General features: G+C 32.9%; 1 protein-coding gene across 1 annotated transcript in view; it reads left to right on the top strand.

Annotated features, from left to right (window-relative positions):
• The window catches only part of LOC132736427 (nicotinate phosphoribosyltransferase-like), a gene marked incomplete at its 5' end in the record, with an annotated part of 42,105 nt that overhangs the window by 3,247 nt on the left and 14,158 nt on the right, over positions 1-24,700 (top strand). The window contains 7 exons of the mRNA XM_060723554.1: positions 8,418-8,588; positions 10,765-10,975; positions 12,050-12,180; positions 12,494-12,546; positions 15,646-15,672; positions 17,167-17,220; positions 24,274-24,358. Of these exons, the coding sequence (XP_060579537.1) occupies positions 8,418-8,588; positions 10,765-10,975; positions 12,050-12,180; positions 12,494-12,546; positions 15,646-15,672; positions 17,167-17,220; positions 24,274-24,358 (732 nt within the window). The remainder of the gene's footprint in view (positions 1-8,417; positions 8,589-10,764; positions 10,976-12,049; positions 12,181-12,493; positions 12,547-15,645; positions 15,673-17,166; positions 17,221-24,273; positions 24,359-24,700) is intronic.

Genomic DNA, 24,700 nt, shown 5'->3' with positions numbered 1-24,700 from the left:
TCATAACTCTAGCACCAATATTTTTCAGATTTATCTCCCCTTGAACTTAGAATTTTCCTTAAAAAGTACTATTTTTTACTGTTACTTCTTTATTTCTTAAGGGATCAACCTCATACTTCAAATATATGTACCTTATCATTGTCCCCATCTTATGTGACAAGGTTCATAACTCTAGCACCAATATTTTCAGATTTATCTCCCCTTGAACGTAGAATTTTCCTAAAAAGATACTATTTTTTACTGTTACTTCTTTATTTCTTAAGGGATCAACCTCATTCTTCAAATATATGTACCTTATCATCATCCCCATCTTATGTGACAAGGTTCATAACTCTAGCACCAATATTTTCAGATTAATCTCCCCTTGAACTTAGAATTTTCCTTAAAAAATATTATTTTTTACTGTAACTTATTTATTTCTAAAGGGATCAACTTCATACTTCAAATATATGTACCTTATTGTCATCCACTTCTTATGTGACAAGGTTCATAACTCTAGCACTAATATTGCAAGAATTATCTCCCCATAAACTTAGATTTTTTTTACTAGGAAAATGTTATTTGTTACTATAACTTTTTTATTTTTAAAGGTATCAACCTTAAACTTTAAATACTTATTCCTTATCATCAATTACATTTTATGTGACAATATTTGTAACTCTTGAAGCAATATTTACAGATTTATCTTTCTTTGAACTTAGGATTTTCTTTAAGAAATATTATAACTTCTTTACTTTTTAAGGTATTTACTTCAAACTTCAAATATATATTTCTTATCATTATACACATGTTGTGTGACAAGGTTCATAACTCTAGCATGACTATTTCTAGAATTATTCCCCTTGATCTTGGAATTTATGTTAACAAATGATATTTTTTTACTATAACTTAACACATAATTATACATAATTGGTTTTTCTTTCTTAGTTTTGTCCTCCTTACTGCGTCCAGTATTTGCTTGGCTGTCTCCTGTGACAGCTCTTGTTAAGATTAATACAACGTCAAGACCAAATTGTCCCTCTTTGAAACGTTTTTTTAATGTTGTCATTTAAGCCATAATAAATCGAATCCTATATGACAGATAAATATAAGTTTGTTGCATATTGACTGTCTATTGTACATAATGATCATTGGGGCTTATAAAATTGTGTATAGTGGACAATTTATAATTGTTTCAAGCATTTTAAATTAAGTGTTGTAAATGCAGGAAGATTTATTTATTTCATTTCAGATCTGAATGAGTTGCCCGTCTGACACTTTAACTAATCCACCCTTTTGTAGGTACAGGTACTGGTTTCCCAAAACAGAGAGAGAGAGACCCTTGATGTTTTTTTCATACATAATAAGATACAGATAATAACTGGTTCATCAAGTAACCAATACTGTTCTATAATACTTTACTGAACATAATAATGATGTTTGAAAATTGAATATTAGTCAATAAGTAATTAAATATAAATTCAATATTATATTAACAGTTCATAACTTCATTGTACATCTAGGCACAAAAAATAAACTTAATTTTATACCCCCGAAACAAAGTTTGGGGGGGGGGGTACATAGGAGTCACCCGGTGGTCGGTCAGTCAGTCCAGTGGTCCGTTGCATTTTCCTTGTCCGGAGCATAACTTGAAGACTAATGGTTGGAATTCAATATAACTTCATACAATGGTCAAGCACATTGAGAGGAAGTGCAGTGCACAAGAACCATAATTCAATCTTGACTAATTACAAAGTTATTGCCCTTTGTTACTTTTCCTTGTCCAGAGCATAACTTGAAAACTACTGGTTGGAATTCAAAACAACTTCATACAGTTGTCAAGCACAATAAGGGGAAGTGCAGTACACAAAAAAACATAACTCTATTTAAAGTAATTACAGAGTTATTACCCTTTGTTATTTTTCCATTGCTTTCTTTTGTTCAGAGTATAACTTGAAGACTAATGGTTGGAATTCAATATAAATTCATACAATGGTCAAGCACATTGAGAGGAAGTGCAGTGTCCAAGAACCATAACTCCATCTTGACTAATTACAGAGTTACTGCCATTTGTTACTTTTCTTTACAAGTACAGAGCATAACTTGAAAACTACTGGTTGGAATTCAAAACAACTTCATACAATGGTCAATCACAATAAGGGGAAGAGCAGTGCACAAGAACCATAACTTTATCTTGACTAATTACAGAGTTATTGCCCTTTGTTACTTTTCCATTGCTTTTTTTGTCCGGAGCATAACTTGAAGACTAATGGTTGGAAATCAATATTACTTCATACAATGGTCAAGCACATTGAGAGGAAGTGCAGTGCACAAGAACCATAACTCCATCTTGACTAATTACATAGTTATTGCCCTTTGTTACTTTTTCTTGTCCGGAGCATAACTTGAAAACTACTGGTTGGAATTCAATACAATTTCATACAGTTGTCAAGCACATTAATAGGAAGTGCAGTGCACAAGAACCATAACTCCATTTTGACAAATTACAGAGTTATTGCCCTTTGATACTTTTCCTTATCTGGAGCATAGCTTAAAACGTACTGGTTGGAATTCAAAACAACTTCATACAATGGTCAAGCACAATAAGAGGAAGTGCAGTGCACAAGAACTGTAACTCTGTCCAGAGTTATTATATAATTATTGCCCTTTGTTACTTTTCCATTGCTTTTTTCTTGTCCAGAGCATAATTTGAAAACAACTAGTTGGAATTCAATACTATTTCATACAATGGCCAACCACATTGAAAGGAAATGCAACATACAAGAACCACAACTATCTTTAACTGCCCACAACCATAACTCTATTTCAATTCTTTTACAAGGTATTCTGTTACTAGTAACATCCTCATTTCCGAAGCAGTCTTGCGGGGGTATTAATCACATTTAGTGATAGTTCTAGTTTTTTCTAAAAAAAAAATTGTTTCTGTTATTAAATTTTGATGTTGTTGGTTTTTTTTTTCTGAAAATTTGGCAGATTTAACTTTCTTGAACCAAAAATTCCAGAAGTGATTTAGCCTTTGCTTTAAATTTTCATGCTGATGTTCTCAAAATTGATAATGTACAGTTCCAAAAATGGAAAATGGACAAGTCCATTTTAGAAAATCACCAGGTTATGGGTTAAATGTATTTATGAAAGTTGCACACCTCCAGATGAGACTATAAACTGACATAAAATCAAACTTTACACAAGTTTATGTATAATTATATAAATACCGTATCATGTAATGCCTCACATGTTTTATCACCATAAATATACCCATACCAAATACTTATAATGAATTATAAGTATTATTTTGTAAAATTATACACATTTAAGGGTAATTTAAGTGTATTGTAAGTGTAGTATATTATACTAATATAGTAGCTTGAACACTTGAACATATAGACTTGTTCTGGAATTAAGAATATTTGGGGTTTTCCCAGCCAATCTGTTGGTACAAACAAACTTTTACAGTTATAGCTTCGGAAATAAGCGAAACAGGTTGGTTAAACTACCGTGACGGGTAGTGCACTTAAAGCTATAATGGTAAAAGTTAGTTTTTTACCTACATGGGAAAAATCCAGCTGGGAAAAATCCACATTGTCATGGTATAGAGAAGAAGATTTGTTAAGGCAGTCTGATAGTTGGTAAAGTCGCAGGATGATTGCTTGGGTTTGAGTCCCTGCTAGTCAACAAATTCCCCCCCCCCCATGGCCTATTACATTTGGCAGTAAATTGACACCCATGTTACCATGATTGTATTTAATAGCTCCAGAGTCTGTCAGTGATTATGAAGTGCCTGCTGTGCCTATAGAAAATTCTGGAACAAATTTCAATATGTACTGTGGAGGAGTAATTATCACCGTATAGAATGGTTCAATAATTATGGGACAAGATGTTGAGACATTTTGATAGGTTACAGCTGGTAGAGTTGCAGAATAATAACAGAAAGGACCTGGGTTTGAGTCTTGGTCAGACTGTACATTTATCTCACTAAGTGTGACATTTTTAAAACATTTTCTAAATCAGTGTTAAAATTCAGAATAAAGAAGAGGCCTGCTGCTTTATCATAAGCCATACAATTATACAACGTTACATAAAACTAGGTATAGGTAAAGGTTAAAGCTAAATGTGCCTCTATAACTAAATGTGTTAACTGCATTGCTGCAAAAAAATCCCAATATATATGCATATAATTCACCTGTTTTCTTACAGTCAATATAGGAAGCAACCTACATTTATAATCAGGTGTACAGTGAGTCTTATATAAATATAAACAGTTTGATGTAAAAATTCTGGACATTTCCAAAATCAACCTTTTAAGGCTATTTTTTGAAAAATGGAAAAGGCTCCTGGCTTAAGTTTTATTCGGAAAGTTATTTTACATTATTTTGAAAAAAAAATAAAAAAAAAAAATAGAAAATATGTAATGGTTAATAAACCAAATAGATAAAAAAAACCCCAGAAATTTGCCTTCATACTGATACTGGAACATCATTTTAGTCACCACAGTGATAGATTAGAACAACCAATTATAACTTGCCAAATTGTGAAATTTGAAAAACTTATTTTTAATTTTAATACAAACATTTTTTCCCAGATGATAATAGAATATACATATAATATTATAAATGTTTTTCATAAAAAGCCAAATGAGCTGTCTTAATAATTATATTGCGTGGTTGGTGGACATTTTCACTATTGTGTACATATATTATTTTCAATAAGCCTGGGCTTTTTTTAAAGTCTTTTCAATTGGTTAAATTTGCCTTTAACACAGTGGGTGTGTAATTGTATGTGAATAAGGCCATCCTTAAAAAAATGTTTGTTTGCAGTAACGCGACCGACTCACAAAATTTGCCCCTACTCAAATTTTTTTTCGTGGTCTGGATAAAAAAAAATTTTTTTTTGAATCAGAAAATTATGCCTTGTGCTTTAAGGTTAATAGAAGAAATAAAATGTAGTTCTTATTAAATTAGAATTCAGTTATCAATTTATTAATTGTTACCAGATTATCAAAGCATATAATTATTGTCCAGCATTTTGAAATTCCATGTTTATTTGGGATAAATGTTCAATAAAAAAAAAAAAAAATCGACCTACCTACCCACCTTGAAAATTCTGGGTCGGGTTACTGCAAACAAACATTTTTTTAAGGACGGCCTAACTGTACTCAACTTTTGAAATTATTATCTTTACTGTTATCACTTTTATGTATTAATTATATAATTAATAACTTATATTATCTCTTTTTATCATTCTATATAAGTTTAATATATATTATAATAGTAGAAAGATGTATAGATGATAAAACAACTTAAATATTGAGCAGAACAGACATTTTATTAGACTACTTGAACATAAGTATATCATCTTAATACAAATAATTATTAATGTCAATTGAAGCTTAAAATTGAAATTATTAAAAACTTTTCTCTATTATCACTTTATATGAAAATAGTATATATTAACATGCTGACAATGAAACCCCTCTGAGATTTGGAAATCAACTTCTGTTGGTTGTTGTTTTTGTTTTTTTTTAATGCGAAAAGCACACATTTTTAAAGACTAGTTAAATTTGACAAAATTTTGTTTTGTGATCACCTCCGAAAAACTAGAATAGTGTAAACCTCCTTTGGAATATCCATTATCCCTTGCTGATATTTTGTGACTCAATGTAAAAATAATCAAAGGGCTGCATGCTCTGTGGTTTTTTCTGATCTTTCCTGTATAAGTTTATTTTTATATACTATAATTCATCTTATGCAGCGACTGCCTTTAGATTTTTTTCTATAACAGTTTGAGATTGATACATATGGAATTTTGCATGCCTAGAGTAACATAAATCATTTTTCATTTTTAGCTCACCTTGCACAAAGTGCAGGTGAGCTTTTAGGATGGCCAACCAAATGGCGTCCGTCGTCTGTCGTCCGTCCACATTTTAAATATTCTAAGGACATCTTCTATGATACCGCAAGGCCAATGTTAATGAAACTTGGCAGGAATACTCTTTGTATGAAGCTCTATCAAGATTGTTCAAAGAATTCCATTTCATGCAGAACTCTGGTTGCCATGGCAACCGAAAGAAAAATCTTTAAATATCTTCTTTTAAAGAACCGTAAGAGCTAGAGCTTAGATATTTGGCATGAAACATCTTCTAATGAGTGTCTACCAAGTTTGTTCAAATAAAAGCCCTAGGGTCAAAAATGGCCCCGCCCCAGGGGGTCATTGATTTTCCCTATATGCATATAGTAAAAACTTAAAAAATCTTCTTTTAAAGAACCCAAAGAGCTAGAGCTAAGATATTTTGCATGAAACATCTTCTAGTGAGTGTCTACCAAATTTGTTCAAATAAAAGCCCTTAGGTCAAAATTGGCTTCGGCCCGGGGGGTCATTTATTTTCCCTATATGCATATAGTAAAAACTTAAAAAATTTTCTTTTAAAGAACTGTAAAAGCTAGAGCTTAGATATTTGGCATGAAACATCTTCTAGTGAATGTCTACCAAGTTTGTTCAAATAAAAGCCCTGGGGTCAAAATTGGTCCCGCCCCAGGGGGTCATTGATTTTCCCTATATGCATATAGTAAAAACTTTAAAAATCTTCTTTTACAGAACTCATAGAGCTAGAGCTAAGATATTTAGCATGAAACATGTTCTAATGCTATATACAGGTGAGCGACCTCAGGGCCATCATGGCCCTCTTGTTTTATGACAGCCACACTTTATCCTTGGATATCGTGGCTACAACCTTAACACTTCAAAAAAAAAATGTTGCCTCGACTAGGATTTGAACCTTAGGCCTCTCACACCCTAAACGAGCGCGCTACCTCTGCACCACGGTGAAGTAATACGTATGTAGCTTGAATAAAAACAAATACATTATAATTCTAAAATTGAGAATTTCCATTTCGTGTTTGTAATCCTTATTAATTTCGAGGTATTTTGTTCACGACAAACCTGTTGTTAAACACTGATGAAAATAATTTAGCGAAAATCTTCTCGCCAAAACAGTCCTACATGTATATATTCCACTACTCGACAGTCAGAGTTATTGGTGTACTACGCTCTGGAGTATTCGGTAATCGATATAGCTAAAAATAGCATTTTTCGTTGATTAAGTTTTACGGAAATAGTCGAACATTTTTCATTGGGTAAAAAAGATATTCATCCGCGAAATTTGTGATTGTAACCTCATATTTCTACTGACTAATCTAAACTTTTAATGCACTGTAATTAGTTAAATGCCTACATTAAAAATTATTCTTTCTTTTAAATTGCTGGTTTTTAAGCAGTTTTGAGTGAGAACTACTTTGCGTTGTTAGGTCTGTGAGGAAATTTTGTGTTAGACCGTGGATGTTAGCTTTGTATTTACTGATCTTGCGATCAGAAAATACAAAAACCTGTGCAAAGCAACATCCTAAAACAGAAAAAGATTTTAGTTTTTGTTTAGAGAATAGCTGTATGGAGAGATTTGAGACTGTTTTAAGGAGACTTCTCTGCAGTCAGGTTGCACTTGACATGTACATGACTGTTTATAATACTGGACGTTTGTAACATCATTTTTCATTGGATAATCATGACGTTTTTATAGTTTTATATACACGGCTGCTGTCGATTCATGAAGAAATCTTATTTTTTTTCTCTAAAAATGATGCTCGCTGTATTATAAATTTGTTATAAAGATTGTTTACAGGTTATGTGGCCGTATATGTTTGCAATATAACCCTCGCCTAACGGCTCTGGTTATATTTACAAATAGCCCTTTCAATAGGGCCATATAACCTGTCAACGATCTTTATAACTAATAATATATAATACTTTAGCTTAAATATTTATTTCCCTGCAATTAAGTTTCTTTCAGCTAAAAAAACTTTACCCAGGACTTGTATATAAGGTTTTTTTCCCAATTGTGAAGTAAAAATTGTAATTGGTTAAATATTTCTTTATCTCAGATTAAGAAAAAAGGCTGGCAATAGATTTTTTTTTCAAAATATATAATCAATCCAGTTAAGAAAAGTAAGCAAAGAATGCTATATAACGACAACAATTGTTTTTGACATTCTATATTAATTGTCAAGAAACTTCCAGTATTTGAAATTCCCAATTGTCGTAGTTGGAAACAGTAAGTTTTCCACATTCTACTTCCGTAATGGGGAAATTAATGTACCGATTTTTTTTTATTCACAAAATAATTGTTATTTTATTATTTCATTTATTGCTACCAATTTATTTATAAACCAATTAAGATGCAAGGGTGTAATTGTGATTGTCTCAAAAATGTCCAAAAAGTTCATGTCGTTTACAGACACCACTGTAAAATATTTTTTTATTTCTGACAAAAGGTATTCTTAAAGACACAGATAAAAAAGTTAGAAGCTCTAAACTTGTCTTACATACATCACAACTTAAATTCAAAATTATTTTTGTTTCATTTTCAGATCTGTATCAGATCACGATGTCATACGCGTACTGGAAGAGCGGGAAAATGAACGATCATGCTGTATTTGATCTTTACTTCCGTAAAAATCCCTTCAAAGGGGAGTTCACTGTGTTTGCTGGGCTTGAAGAAGTGGTTAAATTTCTACAGAATTTTCACTTTTCCGACAGTGGTAAATATAATTTTTTTATTCTACAAAATGTTTGTCCAATTAAGAAAGAACAAGTGGTTTTGTTTTTAACCTTTAATATATTTGACATCTGAAGGCAGCCCACCTCCAAATATGATTTTTAAAAAATAATCAGATGTAAAAAAACCACTTAATTTTAATGCATAGGGGGCATCCGTGGCCGAGTGGTTAAGGTCGTTGACTTCAAACCACTTGCCCCTCACCGCTGTGGGTTCGAATCCTGACAGGGACTTTGGATTCTTTCATGTGAGGAAGCTATCCAGCTAGCTTACGGAACGTCGGTGGTTCTACTCAGGTGCCCGTTCGTGCCTGAAATTATGCACGGAAGGGCACCTGAGGTCTTCCTCCACCAGTAAAGCTGGAATGTCGCGATATGACCTATACTGTGTCGATGTGACATAAAACCCAAAACAAATAAAACAAACACATTAATGCATAGATGTAATTTCTGAGTTTTAGAAGCACATGTATAAAATTATTTATACACTTAAAATCAGAACCTAATGCAACGTGTGTTGCGTGACTAAGTGGTAAACACATCAGCTTAGTACTCTAAGAATGGCTGGCTGTACGTGTGGAGTCAAACCCCATTAGGAGCAAGTCATAGTTAGTGAGAAACACATAAATGAGATACACATCTTTTAATATTGGATCATTGGGATAATAATTAAATAAAACATTAAAAATTTTGTTCCAAACTTTGAATACATGCCAACCATTCAAAATTTCTTCATTATCCACTTAATTCAGATGTGTTTGACAAACCAAAATTTTTTTTACCTACTGACCTACCTTACCCTATCCAAACTGGCATGGTTTGCAAGAAGGGCACAAAGATATGCTTAAAGCTGGCCTCAAGCATTTCACAGTTTAATATATGTCTAATAATAACAAAAACCTGTTTCTTATTGTTAATTATATTATCATATATTTGTATTAGATATCTTAAAACTGGATTTAATGGTAATTATAGATACAATGTTGTGCATACATGACTCAATCAGCCTTTTTGTCCCTGAAAACACAATAGACAAACATTTTTCCTGTTACTTAATACTTGATATGTATGTGTTCTATATACTTTAAGGCAGGATTAAAAATTAATAGTGTTGTCATTCAATCAACTTTGGAAATACATGTAATTGTTAGTGAAATAACCATTGATAAAAAATTTAAAGTAAACCCTGATAATCACTAGAATCTTTATGTTATGTAATAAATTATTTGATATCTTAAAACAGGATTTAGATTTTTGATATAGTGTATTAGATATATGTTGAATGTACTTTTTTATCAATTTGATGCATAAATTATCAAAATGGTAAGATGTAGATTTCAATGATAATACATGTATATATGATTTTCCAGTATTTGTTTGGGATAGGTATATTAGGGCTATTCTTTTTCAAAATGAAAACAAAAAATAAATTCTGAAAACTACAGGCAGTAGGTATATAGCTTTAATATACACTTTAAATATAAGGTCAGATAAGTGATGTGTTATCTTAAAGTTTAGATCTGTTTATAAGTGGATCATTGATTTAAGAGAGGTTAGTTTCTAAGAAAAAAACAACAATAGAATGAGGTTTCAAGGAAGTTTAAATAAACAATGGAGAAATGCCCTTAATACTCATAGATGTTCTATTTTCCTCTTCCCCTTTAAAAACCTTCCTTTATTGTTGTGACTTCTTTGAAACAAAAACAAGTCTATTCTCTCCACTTGTTTAATGACAAACCACTTGTGTCTTGCCTCCTTTAAAGGCCAATCACTTTCTTCTTAGTGTCTTTAAGGTCCACCTTTAAAGTGGTTTCTTTAAAGACTCTACTCTATCAACTTGTACCTCTTTAAAGACCAATGACTGTTTTAAACTTGCTTTCCTTAAAGACCAACCTCTATCTTCTTGCCTTCTTATATATATGTCAAATTAGTAGTTTAAGTTATGATTTAGGTTTATGTTAAATGTGTATGTGTATATACATATTATGATATAGATTAAGGCCTAGATGTGGCATTCAACTGAAATCCCTTATACAATTTGGAGTGCTTATTTTCCTTGGGTAAAAAAGACTTTCATTACCTAAAAACAGTGAAAAAGTACCTAAATTTTGCCTAAACTTTATAATTTTTATTCACTTTGTTTCCATTTGTTTTTCACAGACATACAGTACCTGAAATCTGTATTACCATCCTATACAGAAGAAGAATTCTTTGTTTATTTACGGAATTTATCTGCGAAAGATGTTACTCTTTATGCAATGGAGGAAGGAATGGTTGTGTTCCCTAAGGAACCTCTGATTGTGATAGAGGGGCCTCTCCCAATTGTGCAATTGATGGAGACCCCCTTGCTGAACCTCGTCAATTATGCAAGGTAAATAATTATTTTTGATAATCATTGACACAATGATGAGTTTGATGATAATACAAAAGTATCTAAGTTGATATTCTGTTATATATGAGAGAAAGTTAATGATATAAATCTCTCAAGTTTACTGTAAATTTCTATTAACTCAAGCATGCAGACATAAAACTCATACAAGTCTTTAAGTTTGTAATATTTTCCTTGAAATAATTCTGGCCAGCCCTCGGGGAATGAAATTCTTAGTAATGTCTACAAACAATAGATGTAAAGACTAATAAAAGAGGGCCTCAATTGCTGCCCTCCCACCACTATAGGTTTAAAATCTGGCCAGAAAATTCTGATTCTTGATGTGAAGAAGTTATTCAGCCAGTTTAGGGAAAGCTGATGGTGCTGCACTGGTGCCAGCTCATACCTGACGTAATGCATGGAGAGGCACCTGTGGTCTTCTTACATCAGTGAAACCTGAAAGTGGCAATGTGACCTTTAGTGCCAGAAAGTCTTAAAATTAAATTTAAAAAAAAAACACACACAAAAAGACAAGACATGAAAAAAGAATACAAAGGTTAAGAAGTTCAAGCTTTATGTAAACATTACTACACGTTGTTTAAGAAATAATGTATCCCAAACTGTGATTTTATGCTGAATAACATCACTGTTTGGAGTTCGGATGCGAGGAATTATATCACGAGGGCGTAGCCCGAGTGATATAATGATGCGCATCCGAACGATAAATAGTGATGTTATCCAGCGAAAAACACTGATTTCGATATATTATTTCGATTCTAACATGACATCAACAAATAAATGCTGCCGTACCTGATATTAAGCAAAATTGTGCCTGATTTGTTTCCGTTCTTTTTATCAGTGGGTCGGATTTTATAGTGGTTATGTCTCATGTATCATGATTACGTCACATGTCTAAATATAGAACGTCAAACAGTGATTTTATAGCATAATAACACATACTTTCGGTTCTTCTCTGTTCAATAGGGGAAAATGCGGGTCGTGTTAGAATGTATTATAACATTTATTTAGATCTAATTACTGATGACTATATTGTATTTCTTTTATCTGACTTTATAGTTTGGTAGCTACAAACAGTATGAGGTTCCGCCTGGCTGCCGGCCCAGATAAAACCTTGCTGGAATTTGGTCTACGACGGGCTCAAGGCCCAGATGGAGCTCTTTCGGCATCTAGATACTGCTATCTTGGAGGTATGCTATGATATTGACATTCTTAAGGCTGTGGGTTGGAAGCCCCACCAGGGACTAGCTAGCTTATTGGCCGTCAATGTTTCTACTCTGTTGGCCGATTATGTCTGAAATAATGCACAGAGGGACACCTGATTACATTACAAATGATGATCTGAGACAGCATGTTCTTGCCAGCTGATCTTGGTCTGCACTGCTCGCATAGGTAGAATTTGTTATAGTATGTACATTATATTTAAAATGTATGATTAAAATCTGTCCTGTTTATGTATATTCAATTTATGAACAGATTTACACAATTATGATATTCTTGCAGGTTTTGATGGTACAAGCAATGTTCTGGCAGGAAAACTTATGGTACCCCGGAAGGTATAAAATCCCCATGCTTTTTTACCTAATTTTTAGCCCTAGGCCTAAAATATAAGGTAAATGGCTTGAATTACCCTCCCAAAACTTAACCCTTTTTAAATATTTTATGTATATATTAGTTTTAAAATTGGCTAAATGTGGGGAGGGGTTGCTTTTTCCATTGGCTGTGTCACTTTGAGTTGATTTGAAGCCTTTTTTGTTTACTTCTTACATATATATTTTACCCTTAAGTTTTAAAAAATTTCTAAGTATGCAAAAAATTTGTTACAAAAATTTTAATTTCAGAACATTTCAAAAATCCACCCATTTTCCGATAATGGCCACTCCAAATTTAGCTGGCCCTGAACATGAAAAGGCGCCGCCCAATTAACCTAAAGAAGCTCCTCCCAGATTTGCCATAAAACAGCTTATTTCATTGTAATTGTTAATTTGATATATGATTTTTATTTCCGATGTATTCCTTTGTATTTATTTTAATGTCAATTATTTTTGATATCTGACCACTAGTGTAACTTTGTTAAGGCCAAAACAATAAAATGAGGTTCCAGTAAATTTGAAATACCACGATTTTCTGTCAAGGTAAAACATAATTAAGTTCTTACCCTGTTGGAACCAAAAGCAATTAACCTTTTTCACCTGCATAGAGCAGTCTGACCACACTATACTGCTGGATAGAGCAGTCTGACCACACTCTATACTGCTGTATAGAGCAGTCTGACCACACTCTATACTGCTGTATAGAGCAGTCTGACCACACTCTATACTGCTGGATAATGAGCAGTTCTGACCACACTCTATACTGCTGGCATAGAGCAGTTTGACCACACTCTATACTGCTGTATAGAGCAGTCTGACCACAACTCTATACTGCTGTATAGAGCAGTCTGCCACACTCTATACTGCGTGATAGAGCAGTCTGACCAACACTCTCTAATAGAGCTGCTGGAATAGAGCAGTCTGACCACACTCTATGTATACTGCTGGATAGAGCAGTCTGACCACACTCTATACTGCTGGATAGAGCAGTCTGACCAACTCTATACTGCTGTATTAGAGCAGTCTGACCACACTCTATAACTGCTGTATAGAGCAGTCTGACCACACACTATACTGCTGGGAAAGAGCAGTCTGACCACACTCTATACTGCTGGATAGAGCAGTCTGACCACACTCTATACTGCTGTATAGAGCAGTCTGACCACACTCTATACTGCTGGATAGAGCAGTCTGACCACACTCCATACTGCTGATAGAGCAGTCTGACCACACTCCATACTGCTGTATAGAGCACGTCCTGACCACACTCCTTACCTGCTGGTAGAGCAGTCTGACCACACACTAAATACTGCTGTATTAGAGCAGTCTGACACACTCTAATACTGCTGGATAGAGCAGTCTGACCACACTCTATACTGCTGTATAGAGCAGTCCCTGACCACACTCTATACTGCTGTATAGAGCAGTCTGAACCAACACTATACTGCTGGATAGAGCAGTCCTGACCACACTCTATACTGCTGGAAAGAGCAGTCTGACCACACTCTATACTGCTGGAAAGAGCAGTCTGACCACACTCTATACTGCTGGATAGAGCAGTCTGACCACACTCTATACTGCTGGATAGAGCAGTCTGACCACACTCTATACTGCTGGAAGACCAGCTTTGAATTTTCACCTTTATATCAATTAAATCATTTAATTAAATGGACAGTTCCAAAAATGAAAGCTCAATAAGAGTGGAAAATTTAGCAGGCTAAGTGAAATTATCAAGGCACTCAAATTAATATTTACTGGAGCCTCAATATTGTTCTTATATGAATAACATTTATAATAATTTCAAGGTTGTGTGAAATTAACTCTAATGTAAATGTCGCAGTTAAGAACTGTTTACTAATATGAAGAGGAGATGTGAAGGCGGCTGGATAGCTCTGTTGGTAGAGCTGCAGAATGGTATTCTGTGGGTCCAACAATGGAGAATTAGTCAGGCTGCACATTTCTCTCACCCTGTGATAATATAAAATAAAGACTCTATTGACATATTTATTTATGTAAAAATAAAATTTATTATTTATCTTAATTGGTTTTTTGTTTGTTTTTTTGCTAATTTGCTAGGCTAATAATTGGCTCTAAATATAAGGCACTCTTAATTTTCAACTCTCAGCAGTGCTTACAATAACTAAGGCTTGCTACAAGTGCAAGTTTTGCTTTCTGAAGCTAAAGTTGCTTTTAGGTATTAAATAAAGTAATTAAATTTTGTTTTAACTATTTATCTACTACCATTGGCACTAATTTTATCCTCTGAAAGCAACATAAACAACAATATAGGAGTCAATTATAACATGAATGGTGGTAATATGGCAAACATTAGTAAACTGTATATCATAATAAGTAGGTGACCTCATTTACTTCAATCCTTTTAAAACTTTATCAGTTTAACACTTTATTAAATTCTAGTTTTTGACTGGTGAACTTTAATTATTCAGCTATAAGACGGACAGTTTTATAAGTCAGGGGTCTATTTATAAAGGTTTATTTTTTCACTCATTATTTGGTATATACACATTACATAGTTGTTTTCTAATAGCAAATTATTTGAGTGAACAATCTATTCTTATCACTATCAGATTCATTCATTGAAAAGAAAGAACCTCCATCATGGTTTTTGCTTTGCAACTGTTAAATTTGAACCTCTCTAATATCAAGAATTTATATGTGTTGGTTATATAACCAGTGACCTGTTGGAATGGAAAGTAATAAACTTATATCAACAGTATAGAGCTAGGCTTGAACATCCACAGTTCCGTCCAGTCAGGCTCTATACTGATGGCTGGACCGTTCCAAAAATGGAAGATGGTCAAGCCCATTGTAAGAACCGCAGCAGGTAAAGTGTAAAAACAAGTGATATGCAATAAAATATCTATCAATGAAACCAAATTCATTTTCCCATTTGAAACATCATACAGTTTGCATTTCAGCTTACTTAATTTTACTCTGGTATTGAAAAATAGGGTATATAATAGAACTGTTCAATAATTAGTAATTGGTTTATTGATTTAGTCCTGTAATTTGTCATGTATATATTGTTTTTCTTGTATTCAGATTCTGTCAGAGGAGTTAAGCAGTAAGGTGTGATTTTAAATTTCCTTTTAACAAACAAACAATTCATTAGCTCACTGAAACCATGGCAACCAACTTTGAAAAGAAAAAACAAATGTCTACTCTCAGCATTTCTTTTCTGTTGCCTAGCTTTGATTTTGTCTCGCAAGTTGGTCTGATGGGAATAGGGTATGGGGTGTAAAGGGGTGGGATTTTTTGGGGAGGTATGGGTTGAATAGCCAACAGCTTATGATAATTCTATGCCAGATATTGAGTGACAGACAGTTTATTTAGTGATCCAGTTATTGATAAAAAAAAAACGGCTATTTTTTGAAAATACATTTTCAATTGTTTGAAACATTATTCTATGCTGTTACTATGATTTATTTATTTAATATTTTGATAAAATTAATGTACATAATTATCTTCTTTGTTTGAAGAGTATTTTTATGTAGAATTTTAAGTTATACAGTAAATGTTGCATTTATTATTTGCCAATTTCTACTTTTATTTGCTAATTTGCCTAAAATATTTTGTCTTTGGGGCCAAAAAAATAAATGAATAAAATTTGGGAGATTTATTAAATGATAATGATGTGATAATTTACTCTAAACATGATAATCTTAAAATCTGAAAAATGGAAAAATAATAATGAACTTGACTTTGCAAAGTTAATTTGAAAAAAAGCTTTAAACTTTACATTGAAACTACGGGATATCTATGTAGCCTATATAAGGCCAGCCTGATTGTTTTCATAATAATGAGTATGCAATCAGATCAGTGTTTTATTGATGACAGCTCAAATTTTATTTGGTTGTATTAAAATCCCTATTATGAACAATGGATAGGTCTGAATTCAAAACTGGACAAGTCCATTTATATTATTTCAGGGACATCAGGGTAAACTAACTGATACAATATTTGTTGTCATGATTTCACCTGTGTTTGTACATGTTACTTTGTGAAGGAAATAGATATAATTGTTGAGTGCATTGTTGTAGAAAAATTCATGGATCGAGATCAGCTGTGCAGTTAATATAGTCCTGAAATCCAGTACACCTGAAATCCGGCACACCTGAAATCCGGCACACCTGAAATCCGGCACACCCACCTGAAATCTGATACACCTGAAATCCAGTACACCTGAGTGATCAGGTTCAAAACATTCAAACAATAAACTATTCATTGTTTTTACTACAATGCAAGAACATATTGATATCTATTTCCATTCTAACATGCTTACAAAAAGGAGAATTGGCAAAAGTATTTTGAACTAAATTGAATTGAGAAATAAATTTCTTGACTTCATTTGTTTATGTTGATGTCATATCTGATGTTCTATAGCATGACAACATTACTTTCCTTATTCTTGGCATTTTTCTGTATAATTATTCACTTGATTGCTCTGACTTTGTTTATGAAATAATGTGAAGCCTGTTAGAATATTCTGTATATATATGTGCTGTATATATATGTGTGCTTTATATGTGGACATTTATTTGGAAAACATAATAAAATTTTCAGAGATCATCTCATTTACTGTGCGGGCATATGGCTTTTACAGAACTTATGACCCTTGTAAGTGAGGGAATGACTAAAACAATTTCTTGCAGAAGTAAGGCTCGGACTTCCAGTGGTACTAAATGCTGGTTTTGTTTCATGGACAGTATTTTTATGTCACAGTTAACCTTTACCATGCAAAATATCTTAAATATGGACTTGTCCATCTTTCAGTCCGGACAAAACTGATCATTGTTTTTAGGGACAATATCAAAATATGTACAGACAGAATAGCGCTAACAGTGCTAATTATGATCAGATAACATAAAAGTGCCGGCTAATCTTGGTCTGTACTGGTTACATGGGTAGAGTTTTGATGGCTGGCAGACTTAAAGTTAAAGAGCTAAAGCATGAAAACATGAACATTAAGTCATTGTTTGAAATGTTATCACAATTCAGCATTCTAAGACTTAGATCTTATGTAATCAAGAATGAGTCTGTTGAATTGTAATTATATTTTTAAAAAAATTTATATTCCAATATATGAAACAAAAAACAGGAGCGAAAATGTCACAGTCCCCACCCTCATGACTAGATTCATAAGATTTTGTTCAGCATTGGTTACATTGTTTGCCACCTCATAATGATACCAGTAAAGTTCGGCTAGCTAGCTAGGCCACCCTGCATATCCATGTAGTCTGACCTGAGGCTTTATATTTTTTTTCGATTTCTACATAATGTATTTAAAAATTTGAATACCAAAATATCCCTCTCTTTAACAATGGACTGCTCTAAATTCAAAGCAGGAGAAGTTCAGTTTGGGTTGAGGAGTGAATATAATCTAATATAATTATACCCCCAAAAACGAAGTTTGGGGGGGTATATAGGAGTCACCAGGTGGTCGGTTGGTCGGTCGGGCGGGCGGGTGGTCGGTCCAGACGTCTGTTGCATTTTCCTTGTCAGGACCATAACTTGAAGACTAATGGTTGGAATTCAATATAACTACATACAATGGTCAAGCACATTGAGAGGAAGTGCAGTGCACAAGAACCATAACTCTATCTTGACTAATTACAGAGTTATTGCCCTTTGTTACTTTTCCTTGTCCGGGCATAACTTGAAAACTACTGGTTGGAATTCAAAACAACTTCATACAATTGTCAAAACACAATAAGGGAAAGTGCAGTGCACAAGAACCATAACTCTATCTAAAGTAATTACAGAGTTATTGCCCTTTGTTTACTTTTCCATTGCTTTCTTTGTCCGGACCATAACTTGAAGACTAATGGTTGGAATTCAATATAACTACATACAATGGTCAAAGCACATTGAGAGGAAGTGCAGTGCACAAGAACCATAACTCTATCTTGACTAATTACAGAGTTATTGCCCTTTGTTACTTTTCCATGTCCGGGGCATAACTTGAACACTACTGGTTGGAATTCAAAACAACTTCATACAATTGTCAAACACAATAAGGGGAAGTGCAGTGCACAAGAACCATAACTCTATCTAAAGTAATTACAGAGTTATTGCCCTTTGTTACTTTTCCATTGCTTTCTTTTGTCCGCACCATAACTTGAAGACTAATGGTTGGAATTCAATATAACTACATACAATGGTCAAGCACATTGAGAGGAAGTGCAGTGCACAAGAACCATAACTCTGTCTTGACTAAATACAGAGTTATTGCCCTTTGTTACTTTTCCTTGTCCGGGGCATAACTTGAAAATTACTGGTTGGAATTCAAAACAACTTCATACAATTGTCAAACACAGTAAGGGAAAGTGCAGTGCATAAGAACCATAACTTTATCTAAAGCAATTAGATAGTTATTGCCCTTTGTTACTTTTCCATTGCTTTCTTTTGTCCGGAGTATAACTTGAAGACCAATTGTTGGAATTCATTATAACTTCATACAATGGTCAAGCACATTGAGAGGAAGTGCAGTGCACAAGAACCATAACTCCATCTTGACTAATTACAGAGTTACTGCCCTTTGTTACTTTTTCATTGCTTTTTCTTGTCCGGAGCATAACTTGAAGACTAATGGTTGGAATTCAATATAACTTCATACAATGGTCAAGCACATTGAGAGGAAGTGCAGTGCACAAGAACCATAACTCCATCTTGACAAATTACAGAGTTATTGCCCTTTGTTACTTTTCCTTGTCCAATTCAATACAACTTCATACAGTTGTCAAGGACATTAAAAGGAAGTGCAGTGCATAAGAGCCATAACTCCATTTTGACAAAATACAGAGTTACTGCCCTTTGATACTTTTCCTTTTCTGGAGCATAACTTAAAACGTACTGGTTGAAATTCAAAACAACTTCATACAATGGTCAAGCACAAAAAGAGGGAGGAAGTGCAGTGCACAAGAACTATAACTCCATCTTCAGTATTTATAGAGTTATTGCCCTTTGTTCCTTTTCTTTGTATTTCTGGACTTATTACAGAGTAATTCAATAAAACTTCTTCAATGGTCAACCACATTGAAAGGAAACGCAATATACACGAACCACAACTATCTTTAATTGCCCACAACCATAACTCTATATTTCAATTCTTTTACAAGGTATTCTGTTACTAGTAACATCCTCATTTCCGAAGCAGTCTTGTGGGGGTATTAATCACATTTAGTGATAGTTCTAGTTTAATATAATCTAATATAATTTAATATAATCTATTATTTAATTTGAAGACTTATCTTACTGGCAGCTATAGAATCTTCCCATGCTATCTGTGCAGAATGAAATTAAGCAGCACATTCAAGCCATCTGATCATGGTCTGCACTGTTCACTATTCAGTCAGTACATTATATTGAAATTTACCCTAAAAATTGATGAATGGTTTTGTCTAGAGTGAAAGGTGGACTTGTCTATATAAGATAAATAAGCGATGGTAATGGTTAAAAAGCATTAAAATACCATGATTCCATACACTGAGTCTTGATGCCTTATTACTGTAAGAGGTTTGTTTTAGGGGAAACTTGTTTGTTACTGTTGGCATGGTTTGTCAAGTTAAAATTGTTAAATTTATACCTTCATTTTAGCTCCCTGTTACGTATTTTCTGGTTTGTCATTGCAAATTTTTACCTTGGAGGGAGCATCTGTTGGTGTTATTGAATTCTTGAATTCTTGATCTCTTAGTAATTATGTAAAAGTCATCATGGTTGGTGATAGCAAAATCACACTCTTTGCTTTATTTACCTCCCATTTTGAAGAGTACTCCATTTTGAAGAGTACTCCATTTTGAAGAGTACTCCATTTTGAAGAGTACTCCATTTTGAAGAGTAATATGATAGTTGGGTTGACAGTATCATAGAACAGCACCATGTATCGCTGACTTCCCTCTTGCTTTGCTTAACATTATTATTTTCACTGCAAAACCTTCCTTTGGCAACTTTTCCAAGAAATTTTTCTTGAATTACTGAACTTTTAAGCAGTTTTATTATTTGTAAATGCTGTGACTAGTCAGGTTGGTAATGGTAATGCCTCATGGCATTTCAACTGGTTATGTATGACCTGTAATTATAATAATATAATTAAAAATTAGTAAAAAGAACAGTATTCACAGAAAGCCTTCCTAAATTTGGTTTATTTTAAGAATTCTCTTTCGATCCTGCACACTGTTTCTAAAAGTCTTGTAGATCTACCTAGGCTTTAAGCAACGCAAATACCAAGTGTACTCGTTTAGGGCAAAGACTCGCTGCACTTTCATTTCATTTGACTGAAAAGTTTATTGTTGACTACATTAACTTAAAATAATAAACAGTTCCAAATTTGACCCAATAAAAGTTTGTTGAAACAAATTCAGGAGAAGATAACATTTAGAAAAAAAGTAATGTAAATGGGATTTAAAGATTATTAGATATTCAGAAATATTCTGTTTGTCATAATAATCCTAGAGAATTACATTATATAATTTAATACCAGCCATTATAATATGAATTTAGCAATGATTAGTTGTGCTTCATTTATTCAATAATATATAATTATAAAGAGCATTGCTTTTTAGTTTTACAGGATTATTTTTCTATTAATATATTTATTTATAAAAATTATTCAGATTGAAAAGCACATTTACATCAGGTCTATTTATTATAAAGTCAACTACTTTAAATTCAGTCACTGCCCTCAGATAAATTGTTAACTGTTTCTTATATAAATTTAATAATTTTTATGTTACTTATTTAAACATTTTAAACTATAAAATAAGATTTAGGGTTCTGAGTTAAGAACCAGTTTACTTGTTCATCATTCTACACAGTAAAGGGTCCATAACACTTTTAAAGCATTAATTTTTTAAGGTAGCCATTATAAAACAGGCCAGTGTATGTGTACATGAAATTTTGTAAGACTTTGTTATAACTATTATAACTGCTGGATATAGCATTTCAATATTTTGATATCAATAAACAGTCAATGAATTTAAGATTTTGAATTTATTAGCCTGAATTCCAGTTTTGATTTTATTCTACTATATATTTAACTAAATTTTCTTAAAATTTCCACTGGCCCGAACTAATTTTCACTGGGCCAGTGCTAAATTCTATGACTGTCTACTATAAACACTTTTAAAATTAACAGTTCTACATTCAAAACTTGACAAATCCATTTCATTAAGTCATCAAGATATTTGGGTTACGAGAACGGAAATGTAAGGAAATGTTTTTTTTAAGAATTATTTTTTTCGCCATGTAAGCAGATATTCCAAGTATGAATTAATAAAAAAAACATTTGATGTATCATAAAGTTTGTCTTTATTGTAATAATATTGAATATTATCATGTGAGAGCTGTTTAAACACTCTACAGTCAGTCAATTGACTGAGACGATATCGTCTGCTTGTTCAACAGAAGAATTGATTATTTCACGAGGACATTTCTATTGGAATGTCTGTAACTATGTTTTAAACAAAATGAAGCTGGGAACCGTTATACGCCTTGTTACTGAGATACCCGCTTAAGTATCGCCAATATTTACCGATTGAGAATCAATTATGTCGACCAATTAAGGCAGGCCCCCTAGTCAGCTATATTGATCACCTAATGTTCAATTGATTTTGTCATGACAGCAGAATAGAAAACTTTTTTTTTTCCTGGGACAATTTATAATGTTCTTTATTTTGTTAGCTGTTCTGTTTTTTGTTTGGTTACCCCACCTTGTCTGCATTTGGGTTTAATTGCTTTGCTTTATTGTAATTGAAGAACTTTGGGTTTTGTTTTTTTGACGTAGGCAAAGACAATTTGGCTTTGAATAGAGTGTGACATTACAATTTGTTTAATTGGGCATTCTCTTAAAGATTATTTAAAATCCAGCCATGAACTGAAATCAATCCATACTGGTAATATGTGAAGTTCATCAGCAGTATTTTGTTTGTTTCTTATCGCTGAGTCCTTTTGTATATTAGATATACTTTTATTTTAATTCCCTAAGGGTTTTCAATATCAAAGAACAAAAATCAATGAGCTTGCACTAGTGTAGAACCTTGTCAGACTGCACGGATGCGCTGGCTAGCTTGGCATAATACTGGTGGCCAAGGCTTCCCACTTACGGTTTAAGTAGGTAAAGGTTTAAGAATATAAAGTTTACTGTTGATCATCATAAGAGTTAAAAAGATTTTGTGATCTTTAAAGGAACTCCACTGAGGCCTAAAAACCTAAAAACATAAAATTTGAATTTCTTTCATAGAGCAGCTTGGGCACTTAAACAGACAAATATGCAAAATATAACTCAGAAATGAATTTAAAATAATATTTTTATGCTAATCTTAGTCTGATTTGTATGAAAATCTTTGCAACACTTCAATTTTGGGTAATTTTTCACAATTAAAATAATTATTCTGGAAAAACAACTTGAGTAAGTGATCTGAAATTTTACACACAAGTAATTGGTCTTCTATACCTACATCAAATAAAACGTTAATCTCAAAAAAATTATTTTCTGTCAAAAAACCCTGCAGTGGAGTCCCTTTAAGAATACAACTTAAAAACATCAGTGCGTGAGACCAGGGGGCTTTATGTAACAGATACCCCAGTGTGATTGATTTACCATAAAAAAATATGTGGGCCAAATACTGAATATCAGACCCTCTAACCTATAATAAACTCAATGTAGTCCTGATGGAATAATTGCTCAGATTCCACTGATAACATATTGATTACACTGATTGGTTATTGATTTTTCAATCAAACTCTGGCAGGTTTCTACAAAATAAATGCACAACCAGCAACAAACAAAACGTGCGCTATGTTACATTTAATACGAATATTAAGTATGAATTGATTGGGGCCGTTTTCTAATTATAGAATATAGCAAAGATATCTAATTATTGTTACATAATCAGATATTGTGTTGCTGTTCTCTTGACATCTTAAATGTTATAATGTAAATGTAAAGATTGACAGTTTGATTATTACCAATGCTTGAACTGAAAGTAATTAGCCGCTGCTACCAGTATAGTTCTCATACAGTCTGTCCTGAGGCTCAATACGTAATACTTAATAATTGACTGACCAACTTTATATTTTCATTTTGATATCCCTAAAAATTTTAATGGACAGTTCCAAAAATGGAACCTTTCAGAAGTATAGCTCTGGACACACTGCTTAGTGTTAAGGGTAGAAATATCACCAGTGACTATGATTCCTTCAATGTAAGAAATTTAATTACTAGTATCCAGTTAACATAAGGAGGGTTTGTGCATCTTTTTTGTATGAAAAATTAGAAGGTGCTTCTCCACCAGTAAAGCTTGGAAGTTGCCACTTAACACTAGCAATATAGCTTGAATAATTTCCCCTATTTAAGCAGAAAATGGCCTACATATACACAAATTATTCCTCAAATATTCAGATAGTTAAAATACTTTGTTAACCAGAAAAATATAGCACACAATATTTCTTATGTAATATAGTCATGTAAGTTGGAACTCACATAAATAAAAGTTCTCGCACTTCTTGTCATCTAATCAATATAAGTCTGGATTCTTCTCTATTCAGAGTCAGTACATATTTTGAAATTTTAACCCAAAATGAAGAATGGTTTGTCCAAACTGAAAGATGGACAAGTCCATTTCAGATAATTAGTGTGGCATAGGGTTAAATATCTTTCACCTTTTTTTTCAGAATCTCGCACCTAAAGATTCAAAGACAGAAGTGAACTTTGTAGAGAAATGTTTGGCATGGCAGAAAAAACTAGCACCTTGTGTTGGTAAGAACATCTTATCTTATTTTTAGTACAGAGTTGTGGCCTTTCGATACAGTACTAAGTAGTCAGTACCAAGGCTGTTTTTTCCTTCTGTTTAGTAACATACTTCATCTTTGGTTATATTGATGTCACAAAATGGGTCAGTTTGATAAATTAATAATCCCTGTGTGTCTTCTGAAGTAAATCATCTGAAAGATTTACCATTATGAGATGATATAATCTGTAAATTGAAGGTCACAGTCAGTGTGTAAAAGGGGTCATTTTGTTATTCCTGTCTATGATCTTTGTTAATTCTGTAATAGTTTGCTGTGTTTTTATTCCCAGAACAAGCTCCAGATTGTTGTT

The sequence above is a fragment of the Ruditapes philippinarum genome, unplaced genomic scaffold (assembly GCF_026571515.1).
Source record: "Ruditapes philippinarum isolate M1 unplaced genomic scaffold, ASM2657151v2 ctg2383_1_1_1_1, whole genome shotgun sequence".
NCBI lineage: Eukaryota > Metazoa > Mollusca > Bivalvia > Venerida > Veneridae > Ruditapes > Ruditapes philippinarum.
Note: the sequence above shows the minus strand (reverse complement) of the source record. Positions and strands in the feature narration are given on the sequence as shown.